Source organism: Labrus bergylta, chromosome 14, assembly GCF_963930695.1.
Source record: "Labrus bergylta chromosome 14, fLabBer1.1, whole genome shotgun sequence".
Lineage (NCBI taxonomy): Eukaryota > Metazoa > Chordata > Actinopteri > Labriformes > Labridae > Labrus > Labrus bergylta.
In genome coordinates this window covers 14511903-14526869 of record NC_089208.1, presented here as the reverse complement: position 1 = coordinate 14526869, position 14967 = coordinate 14511903, and the positions used below count along the sequence as shown (strand labels likewise).

Sequence of the window (14967 nt, the reverse complement as noted above, 5' to 3'; positions counted from 1 at the left end):
GCAAAAGAGCCTCTGATTGAGACCAGCATTTGTTTGTCAAAAGGTAACATCCTGTTGAGATGTGAAGTTGTTGAATCTAGGACATGGTCTTGTTGGTATTAGAAACTCTCTGAGAAGAGGTTACCAGCAGAGCAGATTTAAAAGTTGTCGATACATGTATTTCTAGTGTTGAAGCAACAAGAGCGTCCTCTTTTCAAAACCATCAGAAACATTCTGTAACCCCAGGGTTAAGAAACCAGATGCTGAGGAAGGTTTTTAAAAAAGTGACTTATTTAAAGAGAAAATCATTTAGAAGTGAATTCATTCTCTGAGATGAAGAAAGTGAGATACACCTGAACGAACCAAGACACTTAAATCCAAAAGGTAAACTGGCTAAACCAGATACAGTGCAAACACAAGCTTGTTTCTATTGTACTAAAAATGACAGTAGACTTACTGCATTTTGAAACAAGTGACACATGCCAGTATTTGTGTGTATGTGTGCCTGAAATGAGTCTTTAAAAGCAATTACAACATAAATAGACATTTTTATTTAGATAGAAGCCACAAAAGTGCACTGAACACTTTCATACAAAGTAAAAGAATAAAAACAAAAAATGGGTTCATTAGACCCCTTTTTTAAAATACAAAACAGATTGTACATAGAGGATGTGTATACTTTTGCTCTGCTATTTGAGAGCAGGACGCTCCTGTCAGGTCTGCTAGAAATGCAAAAGTATATCCTTGATGTCTAGTTTGTTGCAACAGAAAAGGAACTTCATTTTTGAATTATTCATTCTTAAAAGTGGGTTAATGTGCATTTAAAGAGCCCCCTTGTGTATGCATTTTGTGTATGTTAGTTCAAAGAACCCCCAGAGAAGATCAAAATAGAGGATTGTGATCCAACAATAAACTTCTTATATATCCTCTTTCCAGTCTTCTGATTACATTAAGTAGGTTTTGCATTTGTCCTCCTTTTTCTTAGAATAAGAATGTCAGTTGTCGTGGTTCCACATTTGGCTGACCAATCTCCTCCACACACAAAGGACTGTGGTTCTTTTGATGCGTGTCAATATGTAAAAAAAAAAAGCTTAAAAACAAAATCTGATCCATGATTTTTAATTGCATCAGCAAGTTTTGTAAAGCACTGAAAAGCCAATACTACAGTCAAAAATCAAAACCCACACAATAATCAATGAAGCAGAACTTTTGAAGAGGTGTTAAATGAAAAACATGCAATCATCCATACGACGTCAAAAGATTGTTTGGTGTAAACGTACAGCTCTTGTGTTATGTGCTAGGGTATAAAAAAAAGAAAAGTGTTTGCAGGCAATCATGCAGCAAGCTTTGATCAGAAGTCCTTGGTTGTTCAAGGTAAATGTTTTATTAACCGTAACTAAGATTTGCTCAGCGGAAAGATTAGGAATGTCTGAATCAAATTAACAAAACTATCTGGAGCACATGATCAGTAATCTGCCATTCACGGGTACTCTCAGCTGATTCTAAAGCAGGAGGACATAGGTCATACTCTTGTGATTGAGGCGCTAACATGTAAAGTACACTGAGATGTACGCTCTCACCTTTCCTATAATTACACACCTTGTTTGAAACCTTCAAGGTCTTAATGGACTAAGGAGCAAAACAAATTACAAAGGTGTGACTCAGAGAATGCTCATTATTGATTTGATCTAAATAAAACTTAGTAGTTGATAATTGTCTTCATGGATCATGTATACCTTTAATTCTTGGACCTTACAATGCAATTGCACAAAGCAGTGTGTAACCTTCAAAGACAACTTTAATGTGTAAGAAGACATGAACAACAAATGACACATTGAAGCGTACAAAGTGAGTCAACTCTAAAACAAAGATTTAGAAAATGCAAACTATGGCAACAACTTAAGACAGACATGTCTGTAACTAGAAACATACAGCATCTCTCAGGCGTTTAATGCTCCATATTTGATCAATTGTGTTTGGTGTCAGAAATAAGAACCATGCTTCTGTGCAAACTGGATTGTTGTCTTTTCTGGAAAAGGCATCACAACTCAAATGAAATTCAAGGGAATATAATAAAACTATACATGAGAAGATGACGCTCGGCTGCTCTGTTTACATCGGAGATCAAGGGAAAAGTAGAGATTAAAAGCTCCTTAAGTCCTGCAGGAAAATAGGATATAGAGGAGGAGTTCCCCCAGTTTCCTCCGTCCTTTCTTGTTGTAGAAGTAGACTTAGCATCCATATCCATGTGCAGAAGTGAAGTGGAAGTTTCCCTTAGTCTTGCAGCTTTAGAAAACGATAGGTGTTTGCCAGAAGAGCCTCAAAATATCATATTAGGAAGCGTTTCCACAGGCTCAAAATTGGTCTGCAGGGTTTGCTGAGGGTTGCTTATTGGTCCTGTATGGAAAATTTGAGAACCCTTGCCAGTCAAATCTAATGTCTCCTCGGGTTTCCATTGTGTGAACTGATTGCTCATTTCTTCCCCCCCTTCATGTCCTTAAACTCTTTAAACTGCACTTGGTCGTCTAAGACTTAAAATGGTCCACAGGAGAGATGGTTTTCAGCAGTTTTATTTGACTGTCTGCTCCATTCAACATGTACGGTGGGAGCAAGGTGGAGAAAAGACATGAGTGAAATAATACACTCCAGTCAGGAGGTGGTCGAGTCAGAGTGTTGTGGCGGCTTATAAAAGGAAAAAGAAAACCTTGATGCCACTTTTAGACAGGAACTCCCATTTTTCTGTAATAACAGTGTAATTAGGCAAAATTACGCTAATTAGACGCTAATTAGACTGAAATTACAGAGACCTGGGAGCAGATCTTTTAGAGTGTTACTGAGTGATTTTATTAGAAGACAGAGATGAGAGCAAAGACCCCGTATAGAAGAGCACAGGGGTAGGCGACCAATAGCTGCTGCCCATCCATGGCCAACGCAGAGATGAAGATCTTTGAAGCTGAGAAACTGCACCAGCCTATGATTGCTGCTGTTATTATAATTCCCATCATGCCCCTAAAGAGGACAAAGAGGAGGCAGAAAGTTAGCTATGATTGTTTCAAACCTTTACCAAATATTAAAGCAGTATTTAGCCATTTGAGAAATTACCACCAAACATCAAACAGAAGTTACCCATTTCTTACTTCATACAACACTGAAGCTAAATTAACCATCATTCGAAAGTGGTTCCAAACTAATTCAACAAATCCATATCTGTGAAAACGGTAAGACCCTAACTTGCAAAGAAAGGCTTAAACTGAATATTTCTGAGTTATACTGACATTCATAAACGTTTCTGTTTTTCTGTGTACTCACTGTAAAGAGAAGATGACCCCAAAGCTGGAGAGGAGGATCATGGGAAGGAGGCAGTATCCCAGCACGCTGGCCACACAGCCAAAGGAGACCCCCGTCATACTCATTAGGTTGAGTAGGCAGTACATGCCCAGGCAACCAATCGCGCTGATACCGTACACATAGCCAAACTGGATCTTACCTGACTGTGAAAAGAAGACGGAGAAAAGTAGAGTTATAAAGGCTTGTGTACAGATCCAAATGTCTCAGCATTTCCAAGTGTAGATGCAGCCAGGTATTTCTGACTCTTTCCAACTCATTTACACTCTGATGTTTTTAAGACAATCTTAAACATTATTTACCAGGAGAAGTGTTGCTCCAAAGGCCAAACAGAAGACCATGGGGCCAGCCAGGTCTGTCTCATTCATGATGCTGCCGTCTGCTACCTTCATTGGATGGAGCACCGTCAGAGTCTTCTGCCAGATGTGGTCAAAGTTGATTCCTAATTCTAAAACAGACATCACACATGTTGAACACTTGGACTAAAGTCAAACATATTTAGGTACAGAGATAGGACACAAGATAAGTAAAGAGGAGTTTTACTGGATCTTTAAGATGGATATTGATGTAAAATACACATGGACAAGACTGGTTTCCTTTATAAATATTTAAAGTTATAAACAAACATGTTTGGGAGAATAATAAAAGCAGCATGTCACTATACATGAAGTGATATACAAATAATATACTGTACACACTAGCAGCAATAGACATGTCTAAATAAAATATTCCGGTACAGATTTAAACTGAAATAGCAGCAGCAATAAAAATGGTAGCAGCAATCCCCCCCATCCTCTGTCCTCCCGCCCTAAAACTAACTTTTTGTTGCATGTTGATTTGATGGTGGATTGGCACAAGCTTTGTTTGAAGGATAAAAGGTTGTGCAAAGAATATGTAAATAATTAAGTCTTTACTGTCTTATACATGTATTTAAAATGTTCATTCAGGTTGTTCACTTTACTTTTGCTAGAATTAATCAACCCATTGCTTTGTTTGCTGAATGTCACACCACAACAGTCAAGGGACTATGACTTTTTTTTTTTTTTTTTTTTTTTTTTTTTTTTAAATTGCTTGTCATGACAGAAATAATTTTACACTCAAAGGATTCATAATCATGAAGGAGTAATAATATACCACAAACATGTAATGAGCCAGAAACATATACAGTAACACTTTGTATATTATTCTTTAAAAAAAAAAAAGGTTAGATCATTCTCTAAGATTATTGATGACTAATTTTCAGTCATTCAAATAATGAATTAAACAACTAATAATATCAGCATACATTTTATGCAACTTGATTGTGGATGCTTCATAGTTAGAGGAGGGAAAAAGTACCATTTAAAGCTGTTGATGTATTTTTCCCCTCCACTTGTGGCTGCTTACATGTTTCATTTTAGAGTCGCAGTTGCCAGTAGTCACTCTTAAATCACTCTGGCTCAACAAAATCCCACTTCTCTCTTACTTCAAAATGAGTATGTAGTTAACACTTTACATATAATAGAGGGGAACAGAAAAACAAAAACTCAACGACTTTGTCCATCAACGTCACCCACAGATGAAGCTCAACGTAAAGTGTGCTCCAACAGACACTTTGTACGTCAAGTATCATTCCAATTAATCTACTTCAACTGCTTTTTTAAAAATAAAACCACTGGTAAAAGAGAACAAGTGAATTAAGTACGGACACTGAGATCAATATATCATAAGTAGTTAGGATTAAATGGATCCCATCATTTCCTCTGAAGCAGGATTTTTTTTTAGTCAGTGAGTCTCGACGTTTAAAATGACAAACTTCCTGAAACACAACAGACAAATACAGTACAAATGTAAAACGGGTTCATGTGATTAACTTACATCCTTAATTTTCAAATATGTACCCCTTCCTCAGTAATGGTTTGTGTTTGTCTTGACGTATTTAGTGTAAGTAGACAGAAAGTGGGAGGGAAAGAGTCTCAGGAAGTCACAGTCAGGAGGCTGGTCTTTGATCAGACAGGTCTTTCTTCATCCCTGAACTTTCTTGCTTTTAAAAATTCCTCTAACACTGCTCGTGACTGCAGCAAGCAAATCTAATTGTAAGTTTCAACATAACAGGAGGTACTTCAGATGGATTTCAACAGGGACACCTTATTCCATTACTTAATTGAATGTAACTGCTGCCAAAAGTCCGTAAACAGTCACAAATTATTATTTTCATTATTGGATTGACAATTTAGGAACGCTATTACCTTCAGTTATATATAACAGAGAGGTAAATCGGCACTTTAAAAGCTGGGATCAGCTGAGACTTAATCGAAAAAGTGTATCTATGTATTCATGTGTATATATGACTTCACAGTACTATAGATATACTTTCACTCATAAGAGAAAAATATGTATAATGAAAAGTAGTAGACCCTCTACAAAAGCAAAAGATGGAGGAAGAAGTCAAACAATCTGTACAATCTGCTAGAAGGTAGTTGACTTACCTTCTAGCAGTGGAGGCTCATCATCAAAGCTGCTACTGTACATGGATTGTGATGGGGATGGGCTGTAGGTCTGTGCAGGCTGGAAGATTTGTCCTGTGTATGGCTGCTGGGGCTGCATCATCCCGGGGGCAGTGTATCCCATGGGCTGAGAGTAGTCATACTGGCCATATGGCCTGGTAAAAACAAAACAACACAGCTCAAATGTGATCTTTGAATGGAGGTGATTAAATAACTTCTCACAAGCATTTCCACCGTTTTACATTACTGAATTAATTAATCTTCTCTTTGAAACATAAAAAAATTACCTCTTACTCATCTAGAGTAGTACATTGAATGTAATTTTTCAACACACTTTAAATGCACTTACAAATGGGTCAAATAACATGCTCAGTCAGGAAACAAAATTGTATTTGGGTTAAATAAATAAAGCTGAAAAAAAAAGGATGTGTTGACACCCAGGGGAGCATCAGGTAAAGGAGGGTTTACATCACTTACTTGTTGTAGGGCTCCTCGGCGTTGCCGTAGGCATAGCCGGCTTGGTTTTGGTCATCTACACTGTAGCTGGACTGGTAAAAGTCAGTGTTGAAATTGTCAAAACTTGACATCTCTCACTCTGATACAGCACAGGGGCAGAAAGAAGAAGGACATTTATCAGCCTCGGTAAGGAGACACAGTGGCTGTCTAGATATACTTACAGTTATATTGTATACATCAGTTCTGTTGTTCCATTATTCACCATGCACCTTGTTAACTTATCATTTAGTATTTGCCTACTCGCACATAGCTCTGTGTGTATATATATATATATATATATATATATATTTATTTCTCGTTTACTGCACATAGTTCTGTTTACATCTGTTAGTCCGATCACTGTCCACTCATATCTACTCTTTTATATTTTATATTTTTAAGTTAAGCTTAAGCTTTAAGTTGTATTTAAATTGACACTTAATATTTAGGTTAAAATGTTTCGTCTACTTGCACTGTTGTTAATTTACTGCTCTGTGTGCCCCCCGGGGACAAATAAAGTTTTTTTTAAAATTGAATTGAATATTAAAGTGAAGTCATGTTGAACGACCACACAAAATAGCTTTTAGGCCTACGTTAAAGTTAACTACGTGGCAAAAGTGTTTGTGTCCTAAAACATTTGATTGAACATCGCAATATATTTAAATCACGATAATGACGTCACGCTATAATAGATAATGTTGACGGTAACCGACTACATGTGTAAAATAAAGAGTACAGCTATTGTCTTCAGCTTCAAACAAAGACTAGATAAAACAATATGTTGATAAAATACAAAGAGTGTATGCTCATATACAACTGTAAAAGAGTCGACAACCACCTGACACGCCAAATGAAAGCGTTAATAGTGAAAAGATAAAGCTACGCGTCTTGTTGTGGACACCGTTAACTCTGCAGCTAGCTGTTTAGCTAAATGCTAAGCTGTTTCTGTTTGTAGAGACCTGGCTACACTATCATGAGAACAGTAATGCTTTGGGTATTACATTTAACTTTCCTAACTCACAGTTATTCAGATATCTTCACTGCATCCCAAAAAAAGTGAAAGCCTACCTGTGATGTCTGGCAAGTTTACCCACCAGAGCCCTGCCAACTTGATTGCGGCTGCTACGTGTCAGGAGAAAAGGTAAATGTTCCGGGATGAAACGTAGCTGACGGAAACTGTGGAGAGACAAAATGCGCTTTGAAAATAATGTCGCGCCCTCTACAGGCCACTGGTGGTATTACAGATAGTCAACAACCGCATGATTTTATAAACTGGGCTGCTGCTTATATGTGAAAGTAGTCAATAGCCTACCACTATCGTTTTTTTTAGGCAAATATTTTACATGGATTATCAATCAATCAATCAATCAATCAATCAATCAATCAATCAATCAATCAAACTTTATTTATATAGCACCTTTCAGACAAATTAAATTGCAGTTCAAAGTGCTTTATAAGAGTGCAGAAAAGTTATTGACAGAAAGTAGTTTATAAAATCATTGAGAGACTAATGCACACCAATAATAATTAAAATAAAATATATGTATAAAAATAAAATACAATAAAATACGACACATAATAGCAACAAGATATTAAAATAAATATATAAGAGGAAAATATTTAAAATTGTAGTAGGATAAAAAGACAATACAGTAATGTTAAGATTTGAATTGATATAAAACACTATATAAAAGCCAGACTGAATAAATGAGTTTTAAGACTGCGTTTATAAAGCAAAGGTATATATTATCAAATAATTTTATTGTTAAGGAATAGTAAAAGGAACACTAATGCGCTAAAAATTCACTTTAGATTCAAGATTCAAGATTTTTATTTCCCACATGCTCATACAGATGTGCAGAGAAATGTAAGGACTGTTCCGCAAGGCCATGCAATAAACACTCAAATTACTAATACACATATATACAGTAAAATAGAATATAATGTAAAAAATAAAAAAATAATTATTTGAATGTACAAAATATAAAATATAGAGTAATGTAAACAGTGTAAAGTGTCAGTGTGTAAAGTGTCCAGGGTCCAGTAAAATAGAATATAATGTAAAAAACAAAAAAAAATATATATTTGAATGTACAAAATATTAAATATAGAATCATGTAAACAGTGTAAAGTGTCAGTGTGTAAAGTGTCCAGGATGTCAATATGCAATGTGCAGATTGCACAACAAATCAACCAATCAGGAGAAAACATCGAATAAATAAAGACATTTGGTTAGACATTGCAATATTTTTTATCCAGCACAGGTAGGAATAAAACCCTACTGAGTCCAACCCACAGTTCGGTAAAAACCGGGGTCCAAAGGGATAAAGAGAGAATGTAAAATATCTTTGAAGGGGACAAGCTCTTCATCTGAGAGCTACTTTCAAAAAAATGGAAGTGGCCAAGGGCTACTTGCATCAAATCGCTTGCATTTATTTACATAGCACACATCAGCTGAGTTAAATTCACATGAATGTCCCAGAAGATATTAGTACTTCACACTTGTTTTTATGGGCCAAATATATGAATAGTGGGAAGAGGTGCATTTACCGTCGTCAGATTTTTATTTTTATTTTTGACACAGTCGGTCAACCTATAGGCGAGCTACCTGTTGGAGACCCCTGCTCTACGCTATACGGGCAAGAGAGGGTTCTGTCATTAGGTGACTAAGGAGCAGATCAATCACTTTGCCCATGCAGCAGAACTGCACCACAGCTTAATACTGTAGGTGGAGCTGTGCTCTTTGATGATGACAGATCATGTGCAATACTAAGCTGATGACCTCTGATGAGAGGATATAGAGACAGAGAGCATCACAGATGGAAGTTTGGCCCGTAGATCATGATTGAAAGAGTACAAATGAGAATCCCTGTAACCTATTCTTTAATCTATATATTATAAAAGAGCATTAAAGGCAGAATGCCAACATAAATAAAACAAACATAGTTTATGTTATGTTTATGCTATGTGAATAAAACAAAAAATCTGATGTCCCTTTGTCAAATTTAAACCAAAAAGAAAAACCACACACACAGCAGAAACAAACAAAAACTAACATCTTTGCCTCCTAAAGCTTATTAAAATGAGTCTAATTATACCTCAGTGTTGACAAAAAAAAAAACACTCCTGGCCATAGGTTAGGTGCAGCATGGAAAGGAACTTAATTTTACAAACTTGGCTCCTTGATGTTTGGCTTTCTCCTAAAGCTATGAGTCACATAATTCTTTACAGTGCGAGAAATTGAAAAAAAAAAAATGTAGTGGAAAAAGGCATGTAGGGAAACCTTGGCATTATACAGCCTCCTCCATATTTGAAAGAGAAACTCTGATTGAGTTATGTGTCTAAAGGCATAAATACAAAGACAAACAGTTCACAAAGCAGTTGCCCTCAGCATGGTTGGGTATTAAATAGACATTTTCCTACCTGGAATCTTTGGGGACCATGTGCCACTTTTTTTTTCCTTTAGAAGAAAATTATGGCAACTTGATTCCAGCCTTAAGTCATGTTGAATGACTTGTTCAAACATAACTCTGAGGTGTCATTTGGTTCTGAAAGATGCAAAAGGCAAATGCCACTCATATAACGCTTTTAAAAGTTGCGTTTAGTAAGACATGAAAGTGCAATTTATCAAAAGACTATCAAGAAACCCGTAGAGCTGAGCAGGCGTGACATGGATTGTGTCTCTGCTTCAAGATGAACACAATGAATTTGATGTACAGTACACGGATTCCTGCAGCAAACACCCATGACTAATCATGAGAAGAAAATGAGTCGCCTCCACTCCACTGCCTCTCATCCTCCTAAAGACTTTTAATAATTTCTTAACTTGAAGAACATGTCTTTCCTCTTAATCCACTTAATGAATAAAAATTGAAAAGTGTCAGGGAGGCTCTTTGAATTTAGGGCATTGTATTTGCCATATGCTGTCATAATTACCTTCTTTTATAAAGTCTCTGCTGTAATCCACCTCTCAATGCCAGAATTTTGTGCAATCGCCAACTGTCCGCCCCCTTAATAAAGCTTTCTTTCTTCACCTGTCTAGGTTAAATAAAGGTGAGGAATCAAGGTTTCTAAGGTCTTACTTGTTTGCATATGGAAGATAAGTTTTCCTCAAATGTAACATGTGAATGACCACAAAACACCCATGCAGTTATATTTAGCAGAACTGGATGTGCACATTTCCTCAGAACATTTACATGATTAAATTCCTTGAATTTATCTAATTCAATTTCCTGCCATTCTTTGATATGACTGTCACACAGCTCATAAATTAGTCGGCATCTGGTACTTGCAGGGTCCATTTCTCTGAAGCAGCCTTCTTCATTCTACGAGCGAGCTACAAGAGCACTAAATTAAAAATCGGCAGCTGAAGGGTTTGTGAAGTTTGTTTCTTCCAAAATGAGATTTCCACCCACTCAATATTTAACAGCTTCTGACAAAATGATGGTCATCATGAGAATGCACCCAATTCTGGAAATCAGAGGTAAGGCTGATTATACCAGAGCATTTATAAAAAAAACACTGCATAAAGCAGCAATAGTTGTTATGTTACAAGCAATTGTAATTGGTGCTATAGAAACAAAGATCGATTGATTACCAAAAACAGTTTTTGAAATCTTGAGATAATTCTTCTTTAAATGGAATGGCCTAGCATTTTACAGGATTTATTTGTCTGTCAATGCAATGAAAACCTAACAGTGGAAAATGGTGTGTGCAAAGACACAAAGACAGTAGGTGCACTACAGTATATACATGGAAAGCCTTCTGAAGATGCCTAACATTGCAGCTGTAACACGTTTACAGCCAAGTAAAAAAAAACTGACTTTGATCTTTTATTAAACAGGTGATTTAATGTACAAATCAGATGTTTATATTATATTAAGGCTTAAAGTAATGTATAGCCTACTGTATTCACAGCTGGATTCTGTGAGCTGTTAGCAGATGTTACTGCAGCTAATCTAGAAACTAAATTCAACCTTTGAACAGAGTTTTAAAAACAAATATCGGACAATATTGCTAACCTTGAGAGACATTTTTAATCTGATGTCTATAAAATTGGTGCTCCTTTTTTTCCCCATTGCAATTCTTCTGTTATTTTCATTTACATCTTGTCTTCACGTATACACATGGAGATTAGGATGGCGACTTCTTTTTTATTTGCATTCTATGACTGATGCTTTATGAAATAGTGTGCAATAGTGTCTAATAGTGTGCTTTATGAAATAGCTGCTTTCCCTGTCCTATCTGCCCATAAGGGGTCACACGAGACAGAACAAACCCACAAGGGAACCCTCAAAATATATTAATAAACTTTTAAAATAAGTTTACTGTTGAAAAAATGACCACATCCTTGACTCTTCCTATTTACATCGACTCTTACCCTGGCAGCCATTCTGTCAAGTAGTTTCACTACCCCCCACCCCCCTTTTAACTTTTTCCTTTTAACAGGATTTGGCCATTCTAATTCTATTCACTGCAAGATGAACAAAATCAAGCTGGACATAAATTAGTTTTGGTCCTGTGGGCTAACACAGCAGAATTTTGTTATTGCAGATCAAATGACGAAAAAAGTCAATATTGTGTCTACATGACAGCATCCTGGGAGTTGCTGTTTATTGCATTTCCAGATTGCAGAATCAACATCTTAAAATTAAAACCCCATATCATTCATGTTCTTAAGTTGTTGACATAGGGATCAATTGAGATTGATTTAAGCATCAAGGTTGCTGCCAGGATCAATTTGTTTATATAGAGAACAGCTACTGTATAAGCAACGTTTTCTCAGATAAATTACAAAGTAGTATTTTTTTCAGAAAAGTTTATGTGACACTATTGGTAATGATATGATGATATGAAGATTGTATTTTAAGAACATATTCAGTAAATCTGAGCAGGTTAAAAATTGGCCAATAACTTTCCTATCTTCTTTGTGTACTTCTCCTTTTAACTAAATCTAATGATGTGACAGAAGTAAGAGTGGGCCTGAGGCTGAGAAGTAGAGATTCCTTTTGGGACTTCTGTGAAATTGCCAACTCACATTATCTGATCATCAGTCTGGACACTCAATGCCAGAAAATCCTCCCTCAGATGCTCTCTCAGGGTTTTATATCATTAGTTTAGGGTTTTTAATGCAGTTCAGAAGTTTCTGAAGTTATGATGTGTTGCAATTTCTTCTTGTGTCTGTAAGGCCTTCTCACTTTTCCTTAAACTGCCATCTCTGTCTACTTGATAGCATATTAGCAAAAATGCATGTTGACAAACCCTAAAGAGAAGGGTATTTTGTTGTTGCTTTCACTGGTGTGTCCTTTCTTGACTTGACAACAGTTGAGAGAAAAACAGGCATGTGTCTTTTCCCACGGATGCTCTGTACAGTAGGTCTGTAGGCACCATTGTGTTGTTTCATTATTAAGTAACTGTCAGTAAAGAGAAGACTACCTGTCCGTCTTCTTCCTATAACACTGTTGAAATAAACGGCTAAAAGACGAGTCTGGACAGGAGTCCTTACTCCGACTTCTGAGACCGACACAAAATCTGGTATTTTGTTTGTTTGGCTAAAAAGACTTGGATTTCAAACTGTGAATGATAGTAAGTTATCAGAAGAAAATGAGCCCTGAAATTCCTGATTATCCCGAGATTTCGGCAGTGCTGTATTTCTAGGTAAAGAAGAAAGACACACACACACACACACACACACACACACACACACACACACACACACACACACACACGCACACACACTCAGAGTGAGGGTTATTTCAAACTGCAAATATGGCAGCAAAGTAAACCAAGACTTGTGATTCCTGTAGACACTTGTACTTCATGTGGGTGACTGCTCACTGGACCTTCTGGTTTCTGGATGAAATCACTCATGGCAGGAGAGAAACGACACCCACCAAACATTCAATTATACATCTTGTTGCCTTCACTTTCTGCACTGTGGAAAAACAGAAAACTTGCTTGACATTTGAGTTGATTAGTGTAAAATGTTCCTGTATTTCAGCAACACATTTGAAGAATTACTTCTGCAGCATAGTAAACATTTCTGAAATAATTCATTGCAACATGCTGATGGTATTTAGCCGAAGAGTAAAATTGGATACTACACCTTTAAATGGGTTTCTCACTTCTGAGGATTTGTGGAGATTTGGCCCTATCAGGAGATTTGTCACACACTGAGGACCTGTGGAAGGCACCCTCTAATCCCTTGAGAGACGGTTTAAATCAGGAAAAGTTCTGAAGGGAGGGAGGGAGAGAGAGAGACAGACAGAGCAAAACATTTTACGTTTTGACACACACTCACACTCTCTCACATGCTCACACCACCGAGGAGCTGACTGTGGCAGTATAAACTAGCACAGATATCAACCCCTCCACAGTGTTCCCACATGGCCTCTATGTTGGCACAGGGAGAGCGGCTGCTTAGCAACATCTCATCTGCATGGTAGCCCAAATCATCAGGGTCAAGTTCCCTTTAGGCTCCGAGGACTACACTGTGCTGTGCAACATCGAGTGGCCCCACAGATGAAAAGTATCAGTCTGATATTGGCTTATTCTTTCTTGGCACGAATCCCTTCATAAGAGGAAAAGACTAAAAGTTAAGCCTCCAGAATGTATTCTTCTTAATACAGGAAAAAGGCTGCCAACGTGAAATGATCTTTACATGCGTTTCAAGTGTAGTTTCCCTTGTTTTAGATTTTCTTTGTGGTCAAAATATAGATAAGAGAGGTAGCTGACAGTATCAGTACAATGACTACTGATGTGATATTTTAAATTCAAATTGCCAACAGAATTCAACAACAAATACTTGTCCTTCTGATGTGAAATTTGTGAAATGTGGTTTGTTAACTTAATATTAGTTGTCAAAGTTGATGTTATCTGCGGAGACAAAAATGGTAAAGAAATGTTACTCATGCATAAATGCCTTCAATACATAAATCGCTGCAACAGTTATCAGTCAGTGCTTGGAAAAAGCACACAACAATTTTTTTAAAGGCTATCGTCATCATCCCATTTGCACAACACTTTTTGTTCCTCCAGTTTAAAAAAAATCTAACACCTCAAAAAACATAATGCAGATAAAACATACGATCTAATAAAAAAGGGAAGTTCAAATTCAACTAAAGCTCACGCTAAACATGTGTTTTCATGGTGTTAAAGGGATTTGTGAGAAAAAACAAACATCCAAATGAGAGGGCTGTGTGCTGTTTTAGCTGGCTTATTTAACATGTTTGTGAACTGGAGAACACACCAAGCTTCAGACATGATTTCATCTCTTCTCAAGCGTGTAATGTCTGGTGAGTAGGTATATATGATGTGACATGGACCTAACTGTCTGGTTACTCTGTACATGCTCATCACAGCTCAATCTTTGTCTGATGCAATCCAGATAAAAGATGAGTAAGAGCACGCTTTCACACACTGATTCAATGGATGCTTTTTTTCATTTTCACAAATGAATAGAGCGGTTTTTTTTTTCCCTTTGCTGTGGAGCTGTCAGATCCTCCGCCCCCTCCCATCCTTTCACTACACCCACAACTTGATCCAGGCCAACTGCTTTCAGAGTCCCACATGGTGCAAATGGAATCACACGCCAGCTACTGTAAGATACACACTAAACCTCCTGGTTTTAACACTAAGTACAAGTTTGATTATATCTGTGTGC

General features: G+C 36.9%; 1 protein-coding gene across 1 annotated transcript; it reads right to left on the bottom strand.

The window, feature by feature from the left end:
- Positions 1–1082: 1082 nt before the first annotated feature.
- On the bottom strand, positions 1083–7511 carry yipf5 (Yip1 domain family, member 5). Its single transcript, XM_020649443.3, has 6 exons — positions 7374–7511; positions 6288–6405; positions 5793–5965; positions 3627–3772; positions 3289–3470; positions 1083–2988 (listed from the first exon to the last, which is right to left on the bottom strand). The coding sequence occupies exons 2-6, from the start codon at positions 6395–6397 to the stop codon at positions 2826–2828; spliced, it is 774 nt and encodes a 257-aa protein (XP_020505099.1). The 5' UTR covers positions 6398–6405; positions 7374–7511; the 3' UTR covers positions 1083–2825.
- Positions 7512–14967: the final 7456 nt, after the last annotated feature.

Bases quoted from the DNA above. Each gene is read 5' to 3' on its own strand.
- yipf5 (XM_020649443.3), bottom strand. From the start codon at position 6,397: ATGTCAAGTTTTGACAATTTCAACACTGACTTTTACCAGTCCAGCTAC. The intron at 3,773-5,792 runs GTAAGTCAACTA...TGTCTGTTTTAG, and splicing joins TGAGCCTCCACTGCTAGAAG to AATTAGGAATCAACTTTGAC. The intron at 2,989-3,288 runs GTGAGTACACAG...TGTCCTCTTTAG, and splicing joins GGGGTCATCTTCTCTTTACA to GGGCATGATGGGAATTATAA.